The sequence below is a fragment of the Chironomus tepperi genome, unplaced genomic scaffold (assembly GCF_022539635.2).
Source record: "Chironomus tepperi strain 1889 unplaced genomic scaffold, CSIRO-AGI_Ctep_v1 contig_223, whole genome shotgun sequence".
In the NCBI taxonomy this organism is placed as follows: domain Eukaryota; kingdom Metazoa; phylum Arthropoda; class Insecta; order Diptera; family Chironomidae; genus Chironomus; species Chironomus tepperi.
Window position 1 is genome coordinate 720,295 of NW_027226345.1, and position 22,860 is coordinate 743,154.

The window sequence follows — 22,860 nt, forward strand, 5'->3', positions numbered from 1 at the left end:
GCCATGTCGCCGTGTTGACGATTTAGGATCAAAGCTGCGACTTTTTATGCTTTAAACTTACTGTCTTTTTGTCACTGACGATTCTCATTTTTAGAATGCTTATCCATTTTAAAAATTTCTTAATCATCCTCATTTACACTAAATATTCTCGACTTCCATAAAGAACATAAATCTACGTAGATTTCTAGATTCTCAACAAGTTATTCCTCAAGCACTCTTAAAATCTCACGTACTTATGTATGAACATCCATAATAATCTTTAAGAATTCTTAATTATTATGAGAAAAAATGCAATTCAGATCATAACATCACGTCATCAGAATCAGTCCATTTAGCAGTTAATGATACTTTAAATCAAAAACTTAATAAATTAAAAGATTAAAAAATTCCATCGGACAAACTTTTAATATAAAATGAGCAGCCAAAAAACGTGCAGAAACTTTTGATATTTTTCACATCGACAGCAGCGCCTCTACCTGTCAAAGTCGGCAAACTCAATTTGCTGGATATAAAAAGAAAATTTAATCCACAAGATTTAAGTCAAAGTCGAATTTTAAATTACTAAACATGAGATTTATCAGCAATAAGTCATAAGACACAGAAACATGAATTTCCTGTATGCCTTAAAACTTTTTAATTCACGATTAAATAAGTAAAATAAAAATTTACAATAAATCATTTAGAGATTGTATCAGACCAATTTTTCATAAAATCATAGTCATCTAAGTCACGTTCATCCAATGGCAAGTCATCATCATCATCGTCATCATCCTCATCATGATATTCAGCCACAGTTGGAAAGTCAATTATAGAGTCAATCCAGTCTTTATATGCCGATACTCTTGTGAATATATCTGGCATACCTTGACCACATGGAACACCCCATGAGACGATTCCAATTAATGAGCCATCATCCTGTACCAAAGGACCGCCAGAATCACCCATACATGCTGAAATTTGAGGATTAGATTGGTAATTAAGATTGACTTTATTGTTTTACCTCCGCCTTCAGTTGTATCCGTTGGCATTGCACATACATTTGTCTCAAAAATTCTATCTTTGTTCTGCTTAGTCATTAATGAGACACAATCTTCAAATGTTGTTGTCTTCATTTTAATCCACTGCAATGTCTCTGGAATAGTTCCACTACTCGTTCTACCGAACCTATAAGAATATTTTACAATTATTAAGCCTGTTTCTTCTTTAATTACTAATCATAACTTACCCACTAACAAATACCACAGTATCCGGTTTTGGAGGCATTGCCAGCATCTTAACAGGTTTAACTGTCGGTGTAAAGTCAATAAAAGTTTCAGTCTTGATCATCGAAATGTCATTCCTTAATATCTTTGCCTATAAATAAATTCAAAAATGCTTCAAGTCACTGCTGCAGACAGAACAGAAAAATATTTACATCAAAGTCGGGATGCACAGCTATTAACAGAACCGTATGGCGCACTCCTAGATCTTTTGAATAATTTGATGCACCAACAACAATAATAATGCCAGTTGCTTTACGTTTATTCGTGCAATGACCTTTAAAAAATTTGTTTGGATTATTAAGCAAGAATTCATGACATAGCATGGAATATGGTAGATACTGGATGGTATTTTGGTTAATTTGGTGTTAGATACTTTTTAAGGCATACAAATGATCATTCTCCTGCATGATTTCTTAGTGTTCTTCGCTATGGTTAATAGAAACATCGGTCCTGAATATCACTTGTATTTTGTGATTATGATTTGATTGAACAAGTCATTTTAGTCGTAGGAAGTGAACCAACGATTGCGTATCGCGAGTCGATGCCAATCTACTACTAGGGTTCATTCTTAACATCGACTTTCTATTGTACACATCTACAATCTTTAGCTTGTCTTTAACTGTTTAAATATGGGAAATCTCTACCTTTGCAAGGGTAGTTTGCAGCTATTGAAGATGAAGCAAGTGAATGTTCGTAAGATTGGCGCACTCAAACCTAAAGTTATTGTTTATATTGTGATCTGAACCATTATTGATGATTCATACCCTAACATGCTTTCAGGATACAGAAAAACTGTGATACTTAAAATGTGTACCCTAATACATCCTTAAAAGCTTGTTCTTAACCTTGAATTCCATATGCCTTATAGCACCCACTCAGAGAGAAAACGTTCAATAACGCTCAGTAGACTTAGTAGTGCTTGGCTTCTGGTCGCTACAACCTTCTTAAGTACTTGCCTATGAATTTTAAATTTGTTTGGCTACTCCCAAAATTCACGAGAAATTAAGCTTCCAACTCTTTTGCAACTGGCATTCCGCTCCAGAATCAACAAATATGAATTAATTCCTATTGTCGATTACCTCATCCATCCAGCAGTCCTCCAAAAAAAGCTCGACATAACTCACCTGCCGTCCCCAACCATCTCTCAGTCAAAACAAAAGCACCACAAAAATGTTTTTCCATTATATTATCACGCAATGATGCTTGATAAGGAAATTGATAGTCATCGTCAGCTGAGTAACCACCAACGATCTTATGTCTATATACAAAGGTAGCTCCCAGAGCTGATAACAAAATGATTCAAAAAAACATGTTAATTGATAATATGTATTATGTTATTGTCGTTTAGACTCACCTACTTTCATGACTTAGATAGAATAATATTGTCAGGAAATAACAATAAAGCATTAAAAACTTCATTGTAACAAGAGTTATAAACTGCTGGGCTGACGAAAATTTTCCGATTCCTTTATATACCACGGATGTTATCTTATCTTATCACTGCCTACACATGTCTTCCTCCTAACTTTTTTTTTTGTCGAGTCAATTGTTTAATTAAATGTTGGAGTCTTTTTGAGAATCAATAGGAAGAACTCGTACTGTGATCAGTTTAAGATGTGCCATTCATTAATTCCTATATTTATGGATGGTCATTAGCATTATTCAATTTAAGTCAGTGAAGAGTCTCTTAATAAATTAAGAAAATTGTGAAGCATCAACAGCAAGTAAAAAAAGGAAGTGATGAGTGAATCAAAACATCATTAATAATTGCCAATCAATCGTATTCATGTCATACAATAACATAAGAACTTTACATTGTGTCTAGTCTACTCTACCGCACCTGATTTAATGATCTTTTAATGCCCTATGGCAATTGAATAAGTAAATGGATGTTGGAGAGAGAGATTGAGTTGTTACTACATAAATTTGTAAGTATGATATAGAAATCTCATTAGAACTCTGGGAGCGTCTAGGCCAATTATTCTAAATTACGTTGAATGATTTACTTAATACAATTGAGCGACTATGTTGTAGCAGGTGTAATGATTTGCATAAATACTTGATAGATCCGTGAAGATATTAGATTCGAGTTTAATGAGTGCAGCACATGGAATGCTGGAATTTATATAATTTTATGGGAATTCCTTTAGCGGTTGATTTGTTTAAGGTGTTTTGGGAAAGGCTGTTAGACTCGCCAACAAGTTGTCATGGGTTGTCAGTTTAATTTATGTATATTCTAGAATTTTTAATAAGCATTATACAGTACAGACAAAATATGTGATAACTAGTCATTGAATGTTAACTAAAAATTGCAAAATTGAATAAACTCAGAAAGAGTCAGTGATATCTTAGATAAATAGGATCTATATGCACTATCATCAAAAGCTAAAGAGGTTCGATTCCTTATATAATCCCAAAATAAATGTTATAAAATACGATTCCCGAAGAATTCCTTTTTTTTTTGAAAAGTACGTGGAAAATTCGACTCATGATATTATAAAATGTTGAAGGGATAGCACACGATCGGTATGACCCTGGCATGATTCTGGACTTAAACGAATCCGGCCCAAGTCAATGGAATGCTAGCCTAGAGCTGAATTTTAGATAAATTAACTGATTTTTGTCACTCTGGTTGATTAACTTCGAGCTGTTAAGAAAAGGAATAAAAATTTTCAATTTTTGGATCTAAAAGAAGTTTATTAGATTTTTCCCTGAGCAGACACATAAAGTGGTTGTTAATCATGCCCGAGACATTGCTGAAATTTCAAGATTTCACATTATCAAGAGCTTTAAGAAGACAATTATACTTTATTATTTCCTTAATTTCATAAATTCTTGAAGGGGTTGCTAGAACCCATGTTTTACCATACTAGAGAATGTTCACTAGAGTCACTCGAAAATTCGATTATTTTCTATTAGCTACTTGACATTTTTAGATCATCAAAACACATGAATCATCAAATCGATGCACAAAAATAGAAAAAAACTTCCCAAGCCACCCAAATTCTCCAGAAATTTCATTTATTTTTAAATTATCAAATTCATTCATTATTGTTATGAAATTTTCCCACTGTCATGTTCTAGAATCTAGATCATATGCCATTTAATTACGTCAATGATTTTCTTTGGAATTTTTTTTTCGGTGATTTTATTTACGTGCCAGAAATTTCGTCGTGCAACTGTATCGAGTCAACAGGCTTTTATCTCTTAATTTTTTTATATGTTAATTAAAAAATAATATTTAGTGACTGTATTGCGCATATGAAAACGGCTGCTATCAATGCTGATTGCACAGTCAATTTTTGTCATCAAATATCAAAACTGTAAATTCCTGGCAAATTAAGAGACATAAAAAAATATCAATTTACATATTAAAGACATTAAAATGTCAATATTGTGGCGCTTAAACATGTCTGTCAGTTGAGTGTCTTAACCCAAAGGCAATAAAGAGCTGAAAAAAGAGAGGCAAAAAAAATTAACAGTTTTAATAATGACGTTAAGCGCTTAAAAAATGCATTGGAATTTGAAGGACAAATGTGTCGCTCTGCGTTCAGCTTGTTCAACAAATAAATTCGACAGTTAACAGTTGGTGATTTATTGAAAAGTAATTTGACTCATTTACCATCTGATCTGTATGTGATGCATAAGTATCTGCAACTTGTCGTCGTGCTGCGAGAGTTTTTTCAGTCCAACAGGAATTTAAATTGGAATTTTTTCATGCCTTTAAGATAAAAAATTAAGTGAGTCACATACAGACATGTGTATTGTACATGATTAATTGTACTATTGAACTTGATATTGATTGGAACAAATTTTTACGCCTTTCAAGTTCATAAAAATTGAATGCGGAGATTGTAAATTTCATTTTTATTGCGAGTTTTTTGAATAAAATGCAGTTTTGTGATTTGTTTTGGCTTCAAATCTCAAAAAATTTCCAAATTTTAAAAATCTTTCAAATTTGAAGAAATTTTCAAATTTGAAGAAATTTTCAAGTTTGAAGAAATTTTCAAATTTGAAGAAATTTTCAAATTTTAAGAATCTTTTTAATTTTAAAAAAATTCAAATTTTATGAATCTTTCAAATTTGAAGAATTTTTAAATTCAAAGAAATTTTTAAATTTTAAGAATTTTCAAATTTTAAGAAATTTTCAAATTTTAAGAAATTTTCAAATTTTAAGAAATTTTATGAAATTTTCAAATTTTAAGAATCTTTCAAATTTAAAGAAATTTTCAATGTTTAAGAAATTTTCAAATTTGAAGAAATTTTCCAATTTTAAGGTTTTAAAAAATTGTCCAAATTCCAAAAAAATCAATTAAAATTCAATTTTTTAGCCAGTCAAAAATGCGTTCAAGTATCTCAAAAATCTATCAACTCCTAAAATTAAGTTCAAAACATTTCCATTATTGTGACTGAATGCTCAACATTCAATTACCTCTTGTAACCCGACCCAGATCCAATTAAGATACGAACAGAGAAATCAATTTTTTATGTATTTATCGCTGATTTTATTATAATGCGCACATTTGTCACTGGCATTTAATTCGTTATTAATTCAAAAAATAAATTCGTGCCTGCTCAAGAAAAAAATATTATAAAGTCATGTAGATTCATAGTCAGTTGAATTTGAATGGAAACATAAACATGAAGAATTATGTTCAAAACATAATAGAAAACACCCATTTCCTCTTCAAGTCTTCATTCATGAATGTTTATTTAATTGTTGAGGTTGGTGCATAGCCACATGATGCACTTTAGATGAAGATGGGAATTCCTTACAATTTATTCCAATGAAATGATCTTCAATTAATATTATGAAATGATATAAAGGAATTCAAAGAACTGTCGACAAATATTCTCAATCAATCTTCACTGGATGTAAATAAAAGAGAATCTTGAAATTTCTTTCCAATATTTTCATTCTTATTTAATGATCAGGAAGAATTATTTAAGTTGTATATGCTTGATTGTACATATTCAGATGAAAGAAATTAATGGGAATTAAGATTGCATGCTTATTTGCATTAATTGTAATCCTTTTGCGCTGCATTTCTTGAAGGTCGATAAACGAACGATGATCTTTAAGTATATAACTTTCTACTATGTAATTATATCGTCGCATGCTTTATGTTAATCTAAAATTGTGTGAGAATTTTCAAGATTTACGGAATGTATTAAGCACTTGATCTAGTTGTTTAGAATTTTACTGTAAGTCAGAGATTTGTAGCATTACGGGCTCCGGTGAATGGTCTAAATAATCTACTTCTCGTGCTGCTTTGTCAACTCTCACTGATCATTAATATCAATGTATGAATCACATTAATAGGACTGTGTAGTGTTGTTTGAAGCTAGTCTTGTTCTTGACAATGTCTGTTCTTAATCACAAACTAGAGTTCAATGCTGAATGCGCGTACAAGGCATTCAAGAGCCATCTTTTGATCCATTTCACTTTCGACAGACCTAAAGATGCTACAATTGTTATAACGTTCATTTGAGATTTGAATAATATTTTTTATACATAGCTGAAACCCCTTTTTTCATGCAAAAGCTCACTCCGTTTTTGAACTTCAAAGAATAAACAAATTTTTATTAAATTGTGAAAATTGTGCCCTGCAAATGCTCAATCAAATATGTAACAAATTGCAAATATAAAAGACTTCCTCTGACACCCCATATCAACAGCCAAAAAAAAACAAACCTTCAAAATTGACTTTATTACAAGCACGGAACATAAACTTTAATTAAGTTCGCTGTTATTGATATCAAAAGTAATTACAGTAATTAATAAGCATTTGAACATTATCAGGACCCTTCACATCACTGTCAGTTTTCTATTAAATTGTTCTATTTTTCATAGTGATATACAAACTGTTTATAGTTTAAGCTTTGAGATTAACAGACATAATATTTTCAAAATGACTGGTTGACTGGTTTTTACAGAACATATTTGAGCTTTCATCAACAAGTGGAAAGTATTGAGAGCTTTTGAATGAAAATGCTGTATAGAGGATCGCATCATTATATGCTGATAATTTACTGCAAAGGTTTGACTACTGAGGACATGTCTTCAAATTTTTAATGCACCTGAGATTGCGTCGTGATACATTCGTTTGAGTAGGACATTTGAACCGAACAGCACAAATTGTTCGTTTTATCGATCTGAATCAATTGCTCTGACGGCAACATAATGGCTATTGCGATGGTCATGACATCTCATCTAGGCGAAAGTTAGTGCTGTAAAGTTGGTTTTTTTGGACTAACGTAATAAGGATGGACTTGGAATAGATTGAAATATTAGCTATGCTAAGGTCAAACTCGTGATGTCCTACCCCAAACCATCTATAAAATGCCCATGACGTTCATTTAATGCTCCAAAAATAATTCAACAACAATTAAACATTAATTCCTAATTCATCAATTTACATTCAATTATGTCTCGCAGCAAATCGTAAACAAGTCATTCAAAAGCTAAAGATTCAATGTTTTTTTGCTCTTTTATGCTGAATAATTGATGAAGACTACAACAATATCCCTCTTAATCCCCATTCCGATTAAGCAAAGAGCTCATAAAACACTAGTTCCATAATAATTGACACAATCTTCAAAATGAATGTACGCAAAATCCAAAAAAATGTCTCATTTTTACTTAAAAGCACATGCTTTGCTCAGTTGTCTCTCAGTTTACTTGTAACACGGCACTAGCTATCAGCAGTTCCAAGAGACTCCCGAAACATTTTGTGAATTAATATCATCATGAAAGACTGCAAGGAATATCTGATGTTAACAGTTTTCTGCATTTTAATTTTTGCACCGACTTTATTTGCACAGCAAGGTGATTCGCCGTGGCAGCCGAAAGGTGAGTTTTCGTGATGACTTTTAAGGAAAACTGGATGGACAAGACTTAAATTGTCAAGTGTAGCGTCCACTGAGGGTTTTACTTTCTTCAGCACCAAAAGTCCTCAGGTCGCTTTACAAGTTCCTAGACAGTAAATTTGACTATAACTAGACCATACCTAACCACAAGTGCTACATTTAACTCAGACATTTCCCAAACCATGCAGTTCTATTTAAAGACCAATTTTACAATCATAATAATTATTTTTGTGTATCCAGTTGGATGTCATCTTGTTGGATTTACCAGAAAAGTGACCATACCGGATTGCATTGAATTTCCATTGACGACAAATGCCTGTCGTGGATTTTGTGAAAGTTTTGCAGTTTCAAGTAATTTTGCACTTGGACCTCATCGTGCTGATCAGCCTGTAAGGAATTGAACTTGTTGTGCTTCAATGAAGGCTGTTTTTGGCTTTGGAACAGTGAATATTTAGTGCTGAAAGCCAAAAACCCTTGTTGTGCCACTGGAACTAACCCATTAAATGTTGATTCTTTTAATTTCTTCACAGATTACATCCGTCGGTCAATGCTGCAACATAATGGAAAGTGAGGACATAAAAGTGAAAGTTAGATGCTTAGAAGGCATCCGTGAAGTCACATTCAAGTCAGCAACTGGATGTAGTTGTTTCCATTGTAAAAAATCTTAACTTTTTCTGGACCTGATTTTTAATCGAAATTTACGACGAGAATTTTTGGACTAAAACATTGCATTTTTGAACATGTGACTACTTCCTTGTACATAGAGATATTATTGCTTAAAATTTTTGCTACATCTTAGAGATTTTTCTAAAAAGAACCTGATGAAGAATACTTTACTTTATTATATGTAATATATTTACTTAAATTAATACTTGTTGTACTTTTCTCATCTTAAATCTTAAATTTATAAAATTTTTAACGAAAATTAAATTACAATAAAAAAAGAGTTGAGACATCAAAAAGGGGCACAAAAAAATTAACAAATCTACTTTAATTCATTAATTCTTAAATTTAGCTTTAAGATTTTAAAGATCTAACAAAAAAGCTTTAACACTTACACAACACCAGAGCATGGAATAAAGGTCCTTACTGTAAACACCAGGCAAATTAATTATGCATTTACTATATGAATTTTATTGAGATGTGCTGCATATTGTAATCTGGAAAACAAATCACTCTGAATTAACACAGTATCATTTTTTTGGTACCAACATCTGTTTATTATTTTACTAGTAATTGATTTTTACTTTCGCTTCTGATTCAAATCCAATGTCAAGACTGTGTCAAACTAAAGTTCGATCAATATCAACTCTTACTGAAAATTGTGAATTATCTAAAATAAGAGTCACAAAAATATGAAAATTGTTGTTACAGAGTCTCTCGAGTAACACTAATTAAACCATTCCGTCCATATGACAATTCCATCTAAGTATATAAGGTCCAGTCTGAGTATAGCTTCAAAAATGGCATTGGAAATGAAGCTTAATGTCGACCTGGTCTAAATAGTCCTTAACAAGAATAGATATGATTGCACGATTACGTTAACGAGTGGACAAAAATATGTTATAACTAGTTGATGGCAAGTTCTAACGTATTTTTGTCTACTCAGGGTTTACTACCCTTAATTGACCAGACACATCATTTATTAATCAAGTCTGAAATAATTGATAATTTGGAAGGTTTGATAAACTATTTTATGCCTCACATTTGTCGAATTTATTAAAGTTAAGCATCCTTTAAACCATTCCAGGACTCCAATCATTCAGATTCTTTAGTTAACTTCAATAGAAGGTTTGGATGTCCAAATTTTATAAAAGGCAGAGTTGCTTCTTAAAAGGCAAAGAGACCGCTTTAAGATACCGTAATCGTCTTTCTGTGATATGGAAGCATATTCTCTGCCTAAAGTAAAATAAGCTGTATTGTCAAATGCAATGTTTTTGATAGAATATATCTTAAGTAGGTGTCAATTCTGATTATTTTCATGATTCCTTTTCAAATTTTTTAACAGATTTTGGTAAAATCTTGCACTAAATATGCCATGACAATTCAACTTTTCTAAAAGCACACACAAATATTCCACAGGTTCATTGATCTACCTCAAGATCTCTTACCATCTCCAAAGTCAATAAACATCCTAAGACACAAATTTATTGAATGATACTCTTCATGTTTCCGAATTTTCATCAATGAAATTGAAAACATTTATGAATGAAAACTTATTGACGAATAAGAACGGTCTTGATCCACAGAGATTCTAAAATTCATTCTATGAATGAATTTGATGGAGTCTATTTATATCGATGAATATGATGCTGTAACCCTTCCCCTAAAGTTTCATCAACAGGTTAAAAATCGTCACACGTCAATAAATATTTTTTGATGACACTTTTGAGATGCTCCTATGGGAAATCTACCTGAAAATGTTTCATTCGTGAAAATTTTACTTCTACGCCTTTAACTCTTTCATTTTTGAGGAATGGATTTAATGCAACTTATAATATTTATTCATTATACTTTTCTCATCATTTTTTTAAAGGTATAAACTTCACAATATAGTCAATAATTATTTTATAATACACAAATTTTCCATCTGCTTAATCAGATGACTAAGGATGTCATTAGATAGAAAATTTCCGACCAAAGTTATTTCTCCACTTGCAATTGATAATCATTATCAGAGTCTTCAACATTCGGTCCAATAAGTCTTACAACGGAACTTTTATGCAATGCCTGTGGTGATTCACAACTTGTATTAATTGATGAACATATTTGACAACTGCATGCCATTGGCTCTAAATATTCATAACGTCTAGCTTCAATGCCAGCATCTGGATCACAATTTTCAAGTATTGCAACAACTTTTTTAAGTTCCTTTGGTACACAAACTGGATGATGTGACTTTTTAAATGGAAATTTCCAATCACTAATTTCTTTACTATCACAACGTCCCCAGCATGCATTAACATTAATTCTATCCGAGCATGAGTATCCTTTTGCGTCCGTCTGTGTTATCAAATATGTATAGAGACGTTTGTGACATCCAATTGGTGCTTTTGTTGGTCCTTCAACAATTGCTGGCATAAATTCGGCACAAATACATGCAGTTATCAAAATTGGAAACAAAACAAGAAGGGGAGAGCTGTGGATGTAAAAAGGAATTAATATGTGATTTTTGTTTATTAATATGAGGGGTTAGTTCAAAAATGACGTCTATCAGTTAGAATTCAATCCGGCAGTTTTCAGCTGTACCTAAGCCGAGCGACGCAAATGACGAAAGTTCTGTTACGGTTCCGTTTGGCTTCTTTAAAGCTGCCATTAGTACAAGAGATCTAGCGTAGCTTTAAAAGCTTCGTGGTGAAGTCTTCATCACTTGTGTCGCTCGGGTTAAATTTCGTCCAAGCCTGCAGGACTGCATGATTTGTTTTCAGGATTACAGTTTTGGACGAACCCTAATATTTAGGGACAGAGAAGGACTGGAGGCAGATTACGATAGTGGCTCTACGTCTTTCTCTGTGGGAAACCATGGATCACAATTGATATGTACGGCCAGCGAAGCAAGAAAGTAAGAAGGATTGGAACACATAAATGTCAATTTCAGATGGAATCATTTCTGAACAACCCAAATTTGCTTTTTTATGATATGTCGTTAGCTATGATATATCGTTTATGATATGATGTGAATCCTTGTAATATGAACTGAGATCATTTTGTGAGAATCGAACTCAGGGCCTTGCAGGATTAGGAAAAACTTAACAATATTTTAGTCATTTGTCTATCCACTCGACTATTAAGACCTTAATCTTAGACTTGCAAATTGCTTTAGATATGGTACAACATCCTTTACATATGCCACAACATCCAATATTCCACACTGCTAAAACACAACAATAAACAGTCAACTTACACATGATTCCCCATATTTGTGTGAAAATCAGAAGTAATAGGCACAAGAGACCCAACTAAAAACGTTGATAGCACGAAAAACTCTGAAGTATATTCGATCAACATGATGGTTTTTATAAGAATTGCTGGTTCTTCCTCGACAGTTAATGCGCATGTCACGTGTAACACTTCCTCTTGTCTTCAAGCACTTTCTTAGTGTCTTCAAAATTTATTTTGAATAATTCAGCAATGAAATTGTAATAAAAATTTTAATAACTGATGATAATGATAATAGATGTATTTGCTTATTTTTTTAAGGCACTAGCCACTGAAAAATCATCTTGACGTCATCGTTGCGATACTCGAGCATTAAAAGACGCATAAATTAACAATATTCATAGAAATTTCTAAGAATAAACATATCCAGTCTTTGAATTTCATCATGGACAATTAAACTTGATAATTTTAGAATCCTGGTCCGTGGAAACAAATGGAAATGACTAGAAGATGTTGAATGTAAGTTCTAGAAGTAAATAAATCAACAGATTGGAGATCAAAATTGTCATTTTTATGTTTGGTTGCTTCTTGACATTCATATCGGACTAGAACTGGACTTATATTCAAATGTCCAATGAATAAGATATAACCGTGTTGAATTGAGACCACTGTTGGACCAATATTGGCACTCGATTATTTCCAATTCAAAAATTGTTAGAATTCCTTCAAAAAACCTTGACAATTTCCTAGAATTCCAAAAAGTATCGCACGTGTAGTGATAAAATTCTCTTTAAAATGTTTCATTGAAGTGAAATCAGAAATTGACAAAAATAAGTGACAGTCTGCCACATAAAACAGAAAAACAGATGTTGCGTTGTTGCCAAAACAAAAAGCTTTTCAAATCGTTGTGACATTTCTAAAAATATTATTCAATGTCACACATAAATAGATTTTTAAAGGATCATAAATTAAGTTGATGACGTCTTAAATTCTGGAAATTATGTAACTTGTCCGAGTAGGACATTAGGATGAACCTCATTTTTCGACACAAAAATGGATCGAAATCAACCATGAGCGCAACATTGCATCAGCATCGCATATGGCGTCGTAGCGATGCCTAAAAGAACACGTTGTGCTTTTCGGGCAACATTCTTGAATTTACAGTCAAAGTCATTGACTTCTGAGGACGGATTTTGGAAAATTCTTTCATCTTTGAGAAAGTTCCTAAAAATGGGCTAAAGCAGTCATCAGAAATGCCATCCATGCACTTCCAAATCATGCCGTGAACACGGAGACAGCTCTAGTAGCTTAGTAACAGCCCACAATGTATGCTTTGTCCAGTTTAATTCACTAAATTCTCCTTCAAATCAGAATATGATCAATTTACCCCAATATTTTGATATTCTTCGACATTTCTCTTAGTAAACATTGCATTTTCATCCAAATTTTTTAACAGTTTTATTTTTTATACAACACTTGATAGACATTTTACCCTTTAATTTGTGTCTTATAAATTTTGTGTGTTCCTTATATTTTTAAATTTCGGTTCCTAAATCAATTAAAAGTTTTCCCATCGAGTTATCAAAATCAATAAGTCCTGTTTTGTGCGCAAATGGAAAATGGAGTTTCAATTTTATCGGAAGCAGAAATTAGCAGTGACGACGATGAATCAGGTGCACCACCACATCCGTGTATGAGTCGTGAAGCCATGTTTAAGCTGTATCAAATGCGTCAGAATAATCAATTGTGTGATGGAGTCATTCACACTCTTGTTGATGATACATATTTTAATATCCATCGAGCGATCTTGTGTGCATGCAGTTCTTATTTTAAGTAAGTAGACACATGTGTGTTGGTTGACTTTGTGCCAGTAGTAGGTAAAAACTTTTTTGTGCCACGGTACCCTGTTCATAAGCTAAGGCAGGAACCGCACACGACATGGGATTTATGTGGCTCACACGACACAATAGTGTGCTAAGACACACAGGCTCATGTGGTTCACACGTCACACTAGTGTGTCATGGCATACAGATTCATGTGGCTCATACTATTGTGTCATGGCACACTGGTTCATGTAGTTCATACGTCACAATAGTGTGTCATGCCACATATGCTGCCAACCACTACTTTAACTTCAATTTAATATCTTTACAGCGCATTATTTACAACAAAATTACATCAAAATGAAAATACTTTTGATATTCCCGAGTTTCCATCTAATTTCATCGAGTGGATTATCAAATTCGCATATTTACGAGACACATCATTCATCGATGTCAAAAATGTTAGTGAGATGTATGCGATTGCCGACTATTTTGGAATGGTTAGTCTCATGAAAGCATGCATAAATTTTATTATTAAGATACTCTCACCGGAAAACTGCATTGGCTATTGGATTATGTCAAGGTATGTAAGTATCATAAGTACATTCTATATTTATCCCATCAATGTCTTCATCTCCCATTCATTTTTTTCACAGATATCGCAACATAAGTCGATTATTGGAAAAGTCATGGAATTATATACTCGAAAATTTCGTTCATATAGCTTGCGTCAGTGAGGAGCTTTTGAATTTGAATGTTGACGACTTTTATACAATGATCAATGATGAACTCTTGAATGCTAAGGTATGTGAGACGTGAGGCACTACAAAACCACATCATTCAAATGACATTTTTTTATGGTTTTCAGGATGAACATGTTGTGTGGGAGGCTGTACTTCGATGGATTGACTTCAATCCCGAGAGTCGAGCTAAGCATTTGGCAAAATTGATGAATGGCGTACGTTTGGGTCTTTTAGCGAATAAGGTAAGCAATCTATAAGTCCATATGCAGCTCTAAAAGTTCATCTATTTCCAGTATTTTATGGAACATGTCAAGGCAAACAAATATGTCGAAAATAATGAAGAAGCTCGTCCGATAGTTCTAGAAGCAATGAAGTTTCTATGTGATCTGCAAAGCCTGTCGGCAGCAAGCTTTGAGTTCATTACACCTTCTCTAGCAGTTCCACGACTTCCACATGAAATTATATTTGCAATTGGTGGATGGAGTGAAGGTGCACCGCAAAGCTGCATAGAAACATATGACACGAGAGCTGATCGATGGATCAGAGTGGCTCCACTTTTTGAGGACCTTAAAGGTCCACGAAGTTATCATGGAACTGCTGTTATTGGAACTAAAATGTATATAATCGGTGGATTTAATGGAACTGAATATTTCAACACATGCACACGATTTGATCCAGTCAGGAAGACTTGGAAGGAAATAGCACCAATGCACATTCGTCGATGTTATGTGTCTGTGGCTGTCCTTGGTAAATTTGTGTATGCTTTAGGTGGATATGATGGACGATCTAGGCAAAATACAGTCGAACGATATTGCGTCAAGACTAATCAATGGAGCTACATAAAATCAATGCATTTCCGTCGATCTGATGCCGATGCATGCACAGTAAATGGCAAGATCTACATCACTGGTGGATTCAATGGAAATGAGTGCCTTAATACTGCTGAATATTATGATCCTGAAACTAACACATGGACACTATTGCCTCCGATGTCAACTCGTCGTTCCGGTGTTTCCTGTGTTGCTTTAAGGAACTGTATTTATGTTATTGGTGGCTTTAATGGACTAGCAAGAATGAATACAGGCGAGAAGTTTGATATATCAACAAATACCTGGTCTCCAATTCGTGAAATGATCAATCCACGTAGCAACTTTGGACTTGAAGTAATTGACGACTTGATCATGGCTATTGGAGGCTTTAATGGTGTAGTCACTATCTCAAATTGTGAATGCTATATACCTGAAAGTGATGAATGGCTTGAAGCAACAGACATGACAATGATTCGATCAGCACTAACTGCAAATGTTGTTCAAGGACTTCCAAATCTTCGCGATTATATCCATCAAAATCGTCATCAACTCATTGAAGAGAAACGAATCAGAATGATTGAAAACAATGCATCCTCGACAATAAGCTTTAGCTTTGATTCCGTCAACAGTAATAACACTGCGTCTATTGAATCAATTCCATTAGAAGCTGATCCTATTGAAGAAGAGTCTGAAAATGAGGATGATGAATTTTGATGTGACTTAATAAAAATTCTTATATTTTCTATTGGATATAATTATTGTTTTTATTGCTGTTTTATTGGACATTGACAAATATAGTGTCAATGCCTTGTTTTTTAAGAACTTTCACTTAATATAGCTTCATCCCTCTTCAATGCGATTTCCATAGCAAGTTTACCCGATAAAATACCGTGTTTCTCCATCACATTCCATAAGCTTGCCATAAATGCAAAAAAGATTGTCATGCCGACAATTAAGAATTTAACAATAAAGTAAATAGTCTTAAAGCCATATGCAGGGCTTATTTCTAGTATATTTATGAGAATGACTACAAGTCCAATTGCCATCATAGAATAACTACGACGATGAGATTCTAATGCCTTTAAACTATTTTTGCATGTTGTTATGCACTCTTTGAGATTCTTAATGTTGTCCGTTAATGCCGTTCTGTCAAGTTCTCTTGATGATCTTTTGTCCTTACGTCTAAATGAGATTCTCGTGTGAACAGCTTCATGGTCAGAATAGCTAATATTATGTTCTGGAATCATGTCAAGTAATGGCATATTGTATTCTTCAACTTCACAGTCGTAGTCACTTCCACTTCTGTATAGAACATAATCAATACGAATTCCTTCTTTTCCATTGACTGTTTCCTTTGGTGTGTATGTATTAGTCTTACTTTCATGTGTAGCAAAATAGCTTGATGGCTTTTGATTATATGCATCCTTCATACCGGACGTAGACAGCAATACACGATAAGCTAAATCTTGTGGTTCTGTATTCAAGTCACCAGCAAGGATCTGCAGACTACATTCTCCACGAGTAGTTTCGAGGAATTGAGCAGTATCAAAAGCTTGTATAATACGATGAGTCATGTAGTCATCACAATTTTTGGAATATTCAGCATGAAGATGAGATAAGTAGAAATTAATGACTTGATCCTGGACTTTGATTCTGCACATTCCAACACCCTTTCCACCGAACCAATCGCCATGCTGGATCTTATGAACATATCCATTAACAGCCCAGTGATGAAAAAATGCTGACAAAATTTGGTGCCTTGAAAAAATGCATAAACCACTTCCAACAACTCCAGAATAAAAGTAATGTGAATATGGAAATCTTTCAGCGATTCTATTTCTTATTTTATTGTAGTCATATTCGCTCCAGACTTCTTGTAAGGAGATTATGTCATAATCACTATTTGCAAAATGATCAGCAATGGCTTGAACTCGAATGTCCTTAATAGAAAAGGAGAGTTAATTAGAAATATATTTAAGGGATTTTTAGTTATAGTCATGTCCATTTGTGTATAAAACACAGTCATTTTAGATCCAGACATTCAAAAATCCATAGTAAGGCACAATCAATTACCAATCCAGACAACTGTCGGCAAACAAAAATCAATAATATTGAAAAAGTAAAAATTTACCTTATCTTTGGATATGAACGGGATTCCCCAAATGTTTAATGTCAGTATTGATAATGTTAAAACCATTTTATGATATAAAGTTGAATAAATCAGGTGAAATTAATGATTTAATTAATAAAACATCACAAATAAAAATTTTTTCAACAAAGTAAACAAACGAATGTTGAGAATTTTTTGAAATAAATATTTGAAATTTTGAAAAACGCTAATATTTTGCAAAAAACAGTCATAAACTTTGAAATCTTATATGAATCATACAGGTAAGAACGATAGAATTGCAACAATCAACAAGACATTCCTTGATTTAATAATTTTCATTCATGATTTTGAAATTTTATGTCAATTTTTTTAACGGTTTTCAAAAATTTAAAAGGCTGCTAAAGTTTCACCCAAAATAAAACTTTAAAAGTTTATGTTTTTTTTTCTAAATTGGATGAGAATTTCGCTAAAATAGAATATTTTTTAGAAAAGCCAGTTCCAAACAGCATAAATTATGTAGTGGAATGGAGAAATCGCTACAGGCAATAGATTTCAAACAAACAGCATGGAAGAGTTGTAATTATTGTAGTAATTACTTTTTTAAAACACCAAGAGAATTTATAAGGTGAGTTGGACAATTTTTTCTCACATACAGTACAAAATTTTTATGCCTAATATGCCTATCACATCCAAAAATTGAGTAGTTTAGTCATTCAACATAGTTCGTCGAATGATAAGAAAGACAAATAATGTGATTAGTTTATTAGAAAGTTCTTGGATAGTTGATTATGTTCATGTGTGGATGCATTTGTCTTCTTTTTCACACATTCCGTTTTTCTCATATTCTCTCTTTATAATTGCTTTCTAGGCATCTTCGTGATAAACATTGTAGTGTCGAAGGAGGCTCATTTGTATGTCAATATGGATACAATGGAGTTTGTTCCTCATTACCACTTGACGGCGTTTCCGATGAAGATTACGAAGCACATCTTGAGAAATATCACGTTAGTCAGTCATTGAAGGAGGTTGAGGATAAGTGGAATATATTTTCTGCTGCTCAAAATCTCCCATCCGTACTATACGATCCGTCAAAAGGACGTCAGTCAAATATTTTTACGAAAAAATGGGGCGATAGCTTTACAGATAGACAAGTGATTTCAGCCTCGCCACACCTACCAAAAATTGATTGGAGTCACTTTGAGGTGTATTGTAGAAAAATTGGTAAACGTTTTCGTCGGCATGTAAAGATTAATAATACACATCAACAGCAGCAACAAATTCAACAGAATCATAATCAGCCATTTCAATTAAGACAACAAAATGATCATACACCAAGCTCATTATCACCATCGTCGTCGATATCTAGTCTTCAAATTCTTGATAATTCAAATTTCCGTAATATTGATGAACGACTGCTCAATGAAGCAACAATTAGAGACATACCTCAAATTTTCCTTAAACCTGATCTAGATTTTAGCAAGCCAGAAACATTTTCACTAGTCTTTAATGGACTCAATTTTATAAATTCGGATGCAGATCATCAGGATTTGCAAGAGAAACTAAGTCACTATTTAGATATTGTTGAAATTCAAATAGCAAAGCAAGTATCGCAAAAATCGTCATCATTCTTTCATGCCATGACATCACAAGATGCGATAATGGAGGAAATGTCAAAAGCAACAGCAAATGTTAAGAAATTAAGGGAAAAATTGAGAAATGTTGACGATACACTCGTACGGCAATCACTTAACATCATTAATTGTGAACGAGTTAAAACGAATAAGCAAATAGTGCTGGAGAAATTAAAATTAATGGCAACTGTACATCAAACACAACCAATGATACAAGTCTTACTCGGTACACAAGATTATGTTGCGGCACTAGATTTAATAAGCACAACTCAAGAAATTCTTGCTCAAGAATTGTCAACAATTCATTGTTTTCGTCACTTACCACATGAATTAAAGGAGCTTGAAAAAATTATCGATAAAATGTTAATGACGGAATTTGAAAAATATACAACATCAGATCTTAATCGACCTCTACTTGAAACAGATAGTCGCGTGCTGGATGAAGATAAACTTATATCAATAATTAGCGGATTATTGCGTAAGAAAAATTTCTCATTTATTGATCTATACAAAGATGAAGCGATAACGACAATAAAGGCATTAATAAAGCAACTTGTTATTGAAGTGATTGCAATGTCAGATGCCGAAATATGCCTAACTGGTTCCGGTGAAGAGGCACAAAGTCTCTCGCTACAAGAATGGATTTTATTATTAGATACAGCAACGATTTCTTTATTAAAAATATTAAAACGAATTCGATTAATTCATGATGTTATGCTTCATGTGACTGATTCAAGTGCTGGAAAGGGCATGGATGAGGATTTAGCTTATTTAAATGATTCTGACACATTTTTATCGATGACTGATTATAATTGTATTGAGAGTAAACTCACCAATATGCTGCAATCTGTTGGTAATTATTGTCATGAACGATGTGCAAATTTAGTATCAAATCAAAGCTTAGAGCAATATTCTGGATCTTTAGAAGAGATGGAGAAGCTATCACAAATTGTCGAAGAATTTTGTAGTGGATGTGAGGAAGTAATTGGAATTAAATCAATACCACTTATGACAGCACTTAAGGCACAAGGAAATCGATTTTCACAAAAATTCCATGCTGAACGAAAATCAAAATTAAATTTATTATTAGACAACGAACGATGGAAGTCAGCGGAAGTGCCGGGTGAAATTCAAAAGATGGTCAATCACATCGCTAAAGGTGATTTTATGTGGACGAAACTTGAAGATCATTTTAATGGACCATCACTTGTGACACCAATGTTAATGGTTGATAATGAGCCTTATGCACTTGTTGGATCAGCTTTAATTCTCATACAAATAGTCTCAGAATATTGTCGTTGTGCATCACACTTACCAATTATTGCATCTCAAATGAGTCGAAATGTTGTAGATTTACTGAGGACATTCAACTCAAAATGTTGTCAACTTGTTTTAGGCGCCGGTGCTGTTCATGTTGCCGGACTGAAAATGATAACAATCAGCAATTTGGCACTTGTATCAAGAGCATTACAGCTTGTCTTATGGCTTATGCCACATATTAAAAATCATTTTCTTAAACTTGATCAGAATGGAAGTAGCACAGGAAATTTAATGGGATGGACTACAGTCGAGAAGGATTTCATTAGTCATATAAAGGAAGTTGAGCTTAAAATGTTATCAATTGTAGGACAATTAGTTAATTCACAGCTAAATAATTGGGAAGCACGTCCACCGATTCCATCGCAAAGCTTCCGAAATATCTCAAGACATTTTGTTAAACTTCATGAAGCAATCGCTCAAGTTTTACCGACTGAACAAATACACGGTGTTTTTAGGATCGTTCATAAAAATTTTAAGGATAAATTAAGAGAACAATTAGTGAGAAATAATATTGTTAATAACGGTACACCGCAACACGGTACAGTTATATCGGAATTAACATTTTATTTGGAGACCTTAAGGACACTTAAAGCAATGCCTGCAAATGAGTTGAGTGATGAGACAATGGATGATATTTGGATTAAATTTTAATAAACCTGACGTTTTTATGACCCTTTTTAAGAAAAACACATTCCATAAAAATTTAAATAACAATTTAAACATCAAAATAATGATATAGCAGTGAATGATGAAAAGTTTAGTGATACAAAAAAAATCAGAATATTATATATTTTTGTCGTCATTTTTGCTTCTTATAGTTGTGTTCTATAATTAAATAATTTATTATTCATATTCTGTAGTCGTTTTTAAATTCAATTAATTTGGAAAAAAAATGCTAAGCTTTTTATAAATTACAACTATTAGTGCCAAAGTGATTTTATCTGGATTCTAATCCCTTCTTATTATTAAATTATTGTTTTTTGTTACTGATATTCGCACCGTGTTTAGTGGATTAAATTTTGAATTAAATTGTGAGATTTTTGAATTCTTCAGGGCAAATTGGAAGCTTTTTGAATTCAGCAAGGCAAATTAATAGCTTTTTGAATTCAGCATCGTAAATTTAAAGCTTTTTGAATTCAGCAGGGCAAATTGAAAGCTTTTTGAAACTGAGCAAATCAAATTTATAGCTTTTTGAATTCAGCAAGGCAAATTGAAAGCTTTTTGAATTCAACATGGTAAATTTAAAGCTTTTTAATTCAGCAAGTCAGAATTGAAGCTTTTTAAATTCAGCTAAGCAAATTTGAAAGCTTTTTGAATTCAGCAAAGCAAATTCAAAGCTTTTGGAACTAAGAAAAGCAAATCGTAGGCTTTTTGAATTCAGCCAAGCAATTTGCAAGCTTTTTGAACAATTTTTTCAAACTCTTTGAATCAAAATCAAGCATTTGTACTTATTACAACCTAAGTAATAAAACCCACGGTGCGAACAAGTCATAAAATGTGACTTTTTTTATAAATTCATTACATTTGATTTAATTTTGAATTCCTCATCACACTATATTGTTATATATATTTAAAGCATACATGCTATAAAGTTTAGTAATATTTCATTAATTTGCATACACGATAACAAATTAATTAGCACACACGAGCAGATTTTTTTTCGACTTGAGCCATTTTTCCCTTCTTCGTCTTAGCAATATTGTATGAAAAAAAAAATATATAAAAAATTGAGCAACACTTTTGATTGTTAAATGATTAATTTTAATTAGTTATTAAGTCTATTAATTTATTTGATTTTAACTGTGTCAATAAATTAATTAATCATGTGCTTCATCCCATAATTATTTTATTTTTTGTGAAGCCTTGAACTCTATCCGTCTTGAATATATTATGATTATTAATATTTTGGTGCAATCACACATAAAAAAACAATGAAAATTCACAAAATAACAATGTAAATGACTTTTTTTGAAAGATAAACTTATATTACAATGATTATACAAATGGATTGTATTGATATCAAACAACAAAATTTGATGTTTTTTGCATACACAGAAGTTTTCTCTTGATGAAGACAGTTTAGCATAAATTATGAGAAATAATAAAGAAAAAAATTATTATGATTATGTATATCAATCAACACTAAGAAATTTGTGTCGTTGAACCTTATTTAACCGTATTTTATAGCTCTTGGAAATTTATTTCTTCACTTTGTGCTGTTCACGATAGTGATTTGTAATTTATGGTAATTGGAAAATTGTTTATTAAATATTACTGTGTCTTAAGGCTTAGATTGAGGTAATTTGAGAATTTTAGTGATTCAAGGGTGCATAATGAGATTGTTGAGAATATTCGATAGGTCAAGAATTGAAGGTTGAACATTTTTTATGTTATGGACTTCTTATTCAACCTT

General features: G+C 32.6%; 6 protein-coding genes across 8 annotated transcripts; 3 read left to right on the forward strand and 3 right to left on the reverse strand.

The window, feature by feature from the left end:
* Positions 1-573: 573 nt before the first annotated feature.
* On the reverse strand, positions 574-2,700 carry LOC139090988 (trypsin-1-like). The gene is made up of 6 exons (XM_070640906.1): positions 2,617-2,700; positions 2,387-2,545; positions 1,415-1,536; positions 1,226-1,353; positions 1,001-1,164; positions 574-950 (listed from the first exon to the last, which is right to left on the reverse strand). Exons 1-6 carry the CDS (start codon positions 2,624-2,626, stop codon positions 676-678), a joined length of 858 nt encoding a protein of 285 aa, XP_070497007.1. The 5' UTR covers positions 2,627-2,700; the 3' UTR covers positions 574-675.
* Positions 2,701-2,836: 136 nt separating this feature from the next.
* Positions 2,837-9,092, forward strand: Gpa2 (Glycoprotein hormone alpha 2). 3 transcript variants are annotated; one of them, XM_070640982.1, is made up of 4 exons: positions 2,837-3,190; positions 8,088-8,115; positions 8,373-8,521; positions 8,663-9,092. In XM_070640982.1, exons 1-4 carry the CDS (start codon positions 3,152-3,154, stop codon positions 8,798-8,800), a joined length of 354 nt encoding a protein of 117 aa, XP_070497083.1. In that variant the 5' UTR covers positions 2,837-3,151; the 3' UTR covers positions 8,801-9,092. The 3 variants fall into 3 exon arrangements, with proteins under 3 accessions (XP_070497083.1, XP_070497081.1, XP_070497082.1); XM_070640980.1 differs by having other exon boundaries at positions 7,200-8,115; positions 8,663-9,089; XM_070640981.1 differs by lacking the exon at positions 2,837-3,190 and having other exon boundaries at positions 5,581-8,115; positions 8,663-9,089.
* A 1,521-nt stretch (positions 9,093-10,613) lies between these two features.
* Positions 10,614-12,104, reverse strand: Gpb5 (Glycoprotein hormone beta 5). Its single transcript, XM_070640963.1, has 2 exons — positions 12,037-12,104; positions 10,614-11,271 (listed from the first exon to the last, which is right to left on the reverse strand). Exons 1-2 carry the CDS (start codon positions 12,048-12,050, stop codon positions 10,776-10,778), a joined length of 510 nt encoding a protein of 169 aa, XP_070497064.1. The 5' UTR covers positions 12,051-12,104; the 3' UTR covers positions 10,614-10,775.
* A 1,600-nt stretch (positions 12,105-13,704) lies between these two features.
* Positions 13,705-16,100, forward strand: klhl10 (kelch-like protein 10). The gene is made up of 5 exons (XM_070641054.1): positions 13,705-13,844; positions 14,166-14,417; positions 14,491-14,638; positions 14,703-14,819; positions 14,871-16,100. The coding sequence occupies exons 1-5, from the start codon at positions 13,705-13,707 to the stop codon at positions 16,098-16,100; spliced, it is 1,887 nt and encodes a 628-aa protein (XP_070497155.1).
* Positions 16,101-16,122: 22 nt separating this feature from the next.
* nSMase (neutral sphingomyelinase) lies at positions 16,123-17,672 on the reverse strand. Its single transcript, XM_070640910.1, has 2 exons — positions 17,518-17,672; positions 16,123-17,326 (listed from the first exon to the last, which is right to left on the reverse strand). Exons 1-2 carry the CDS (start codon positions 17,581-17,583, stop codon positions 16,202-16,204), a joined length of 1,191 nt encoding a protein of 396 aa, XP_070497011.1. The 5' UTR covers positions 17,584-17,672; the 3' UTR covers positions 16,123-16,201.
* Positions 17,673-17,938: 266 nt separating this feature from the next.
* scat (VPS54 subunit of GARP complex scat) lies at positions 17,939-21,138 on the forward strand. Its single transcript, XM_070640967.1, has 2 exons — positions 17,939-18,121; positions 18,365-21,138. The coding sequence occupies exons 1-2, from the start codon at positions 18,021-18,023 to the stop codon at positions 21,096-21,098; spliced, it is 2,835 nt and encodes a 944-aa protein (XP_070497068.1). The 5' UTR covers positions 17,939-18,020; the 3' UTR covers positions 21,099-21,138.
* The last annotated feature ends 1,722 nt before the right edge of the window (positions 21,139-22,860 follow it).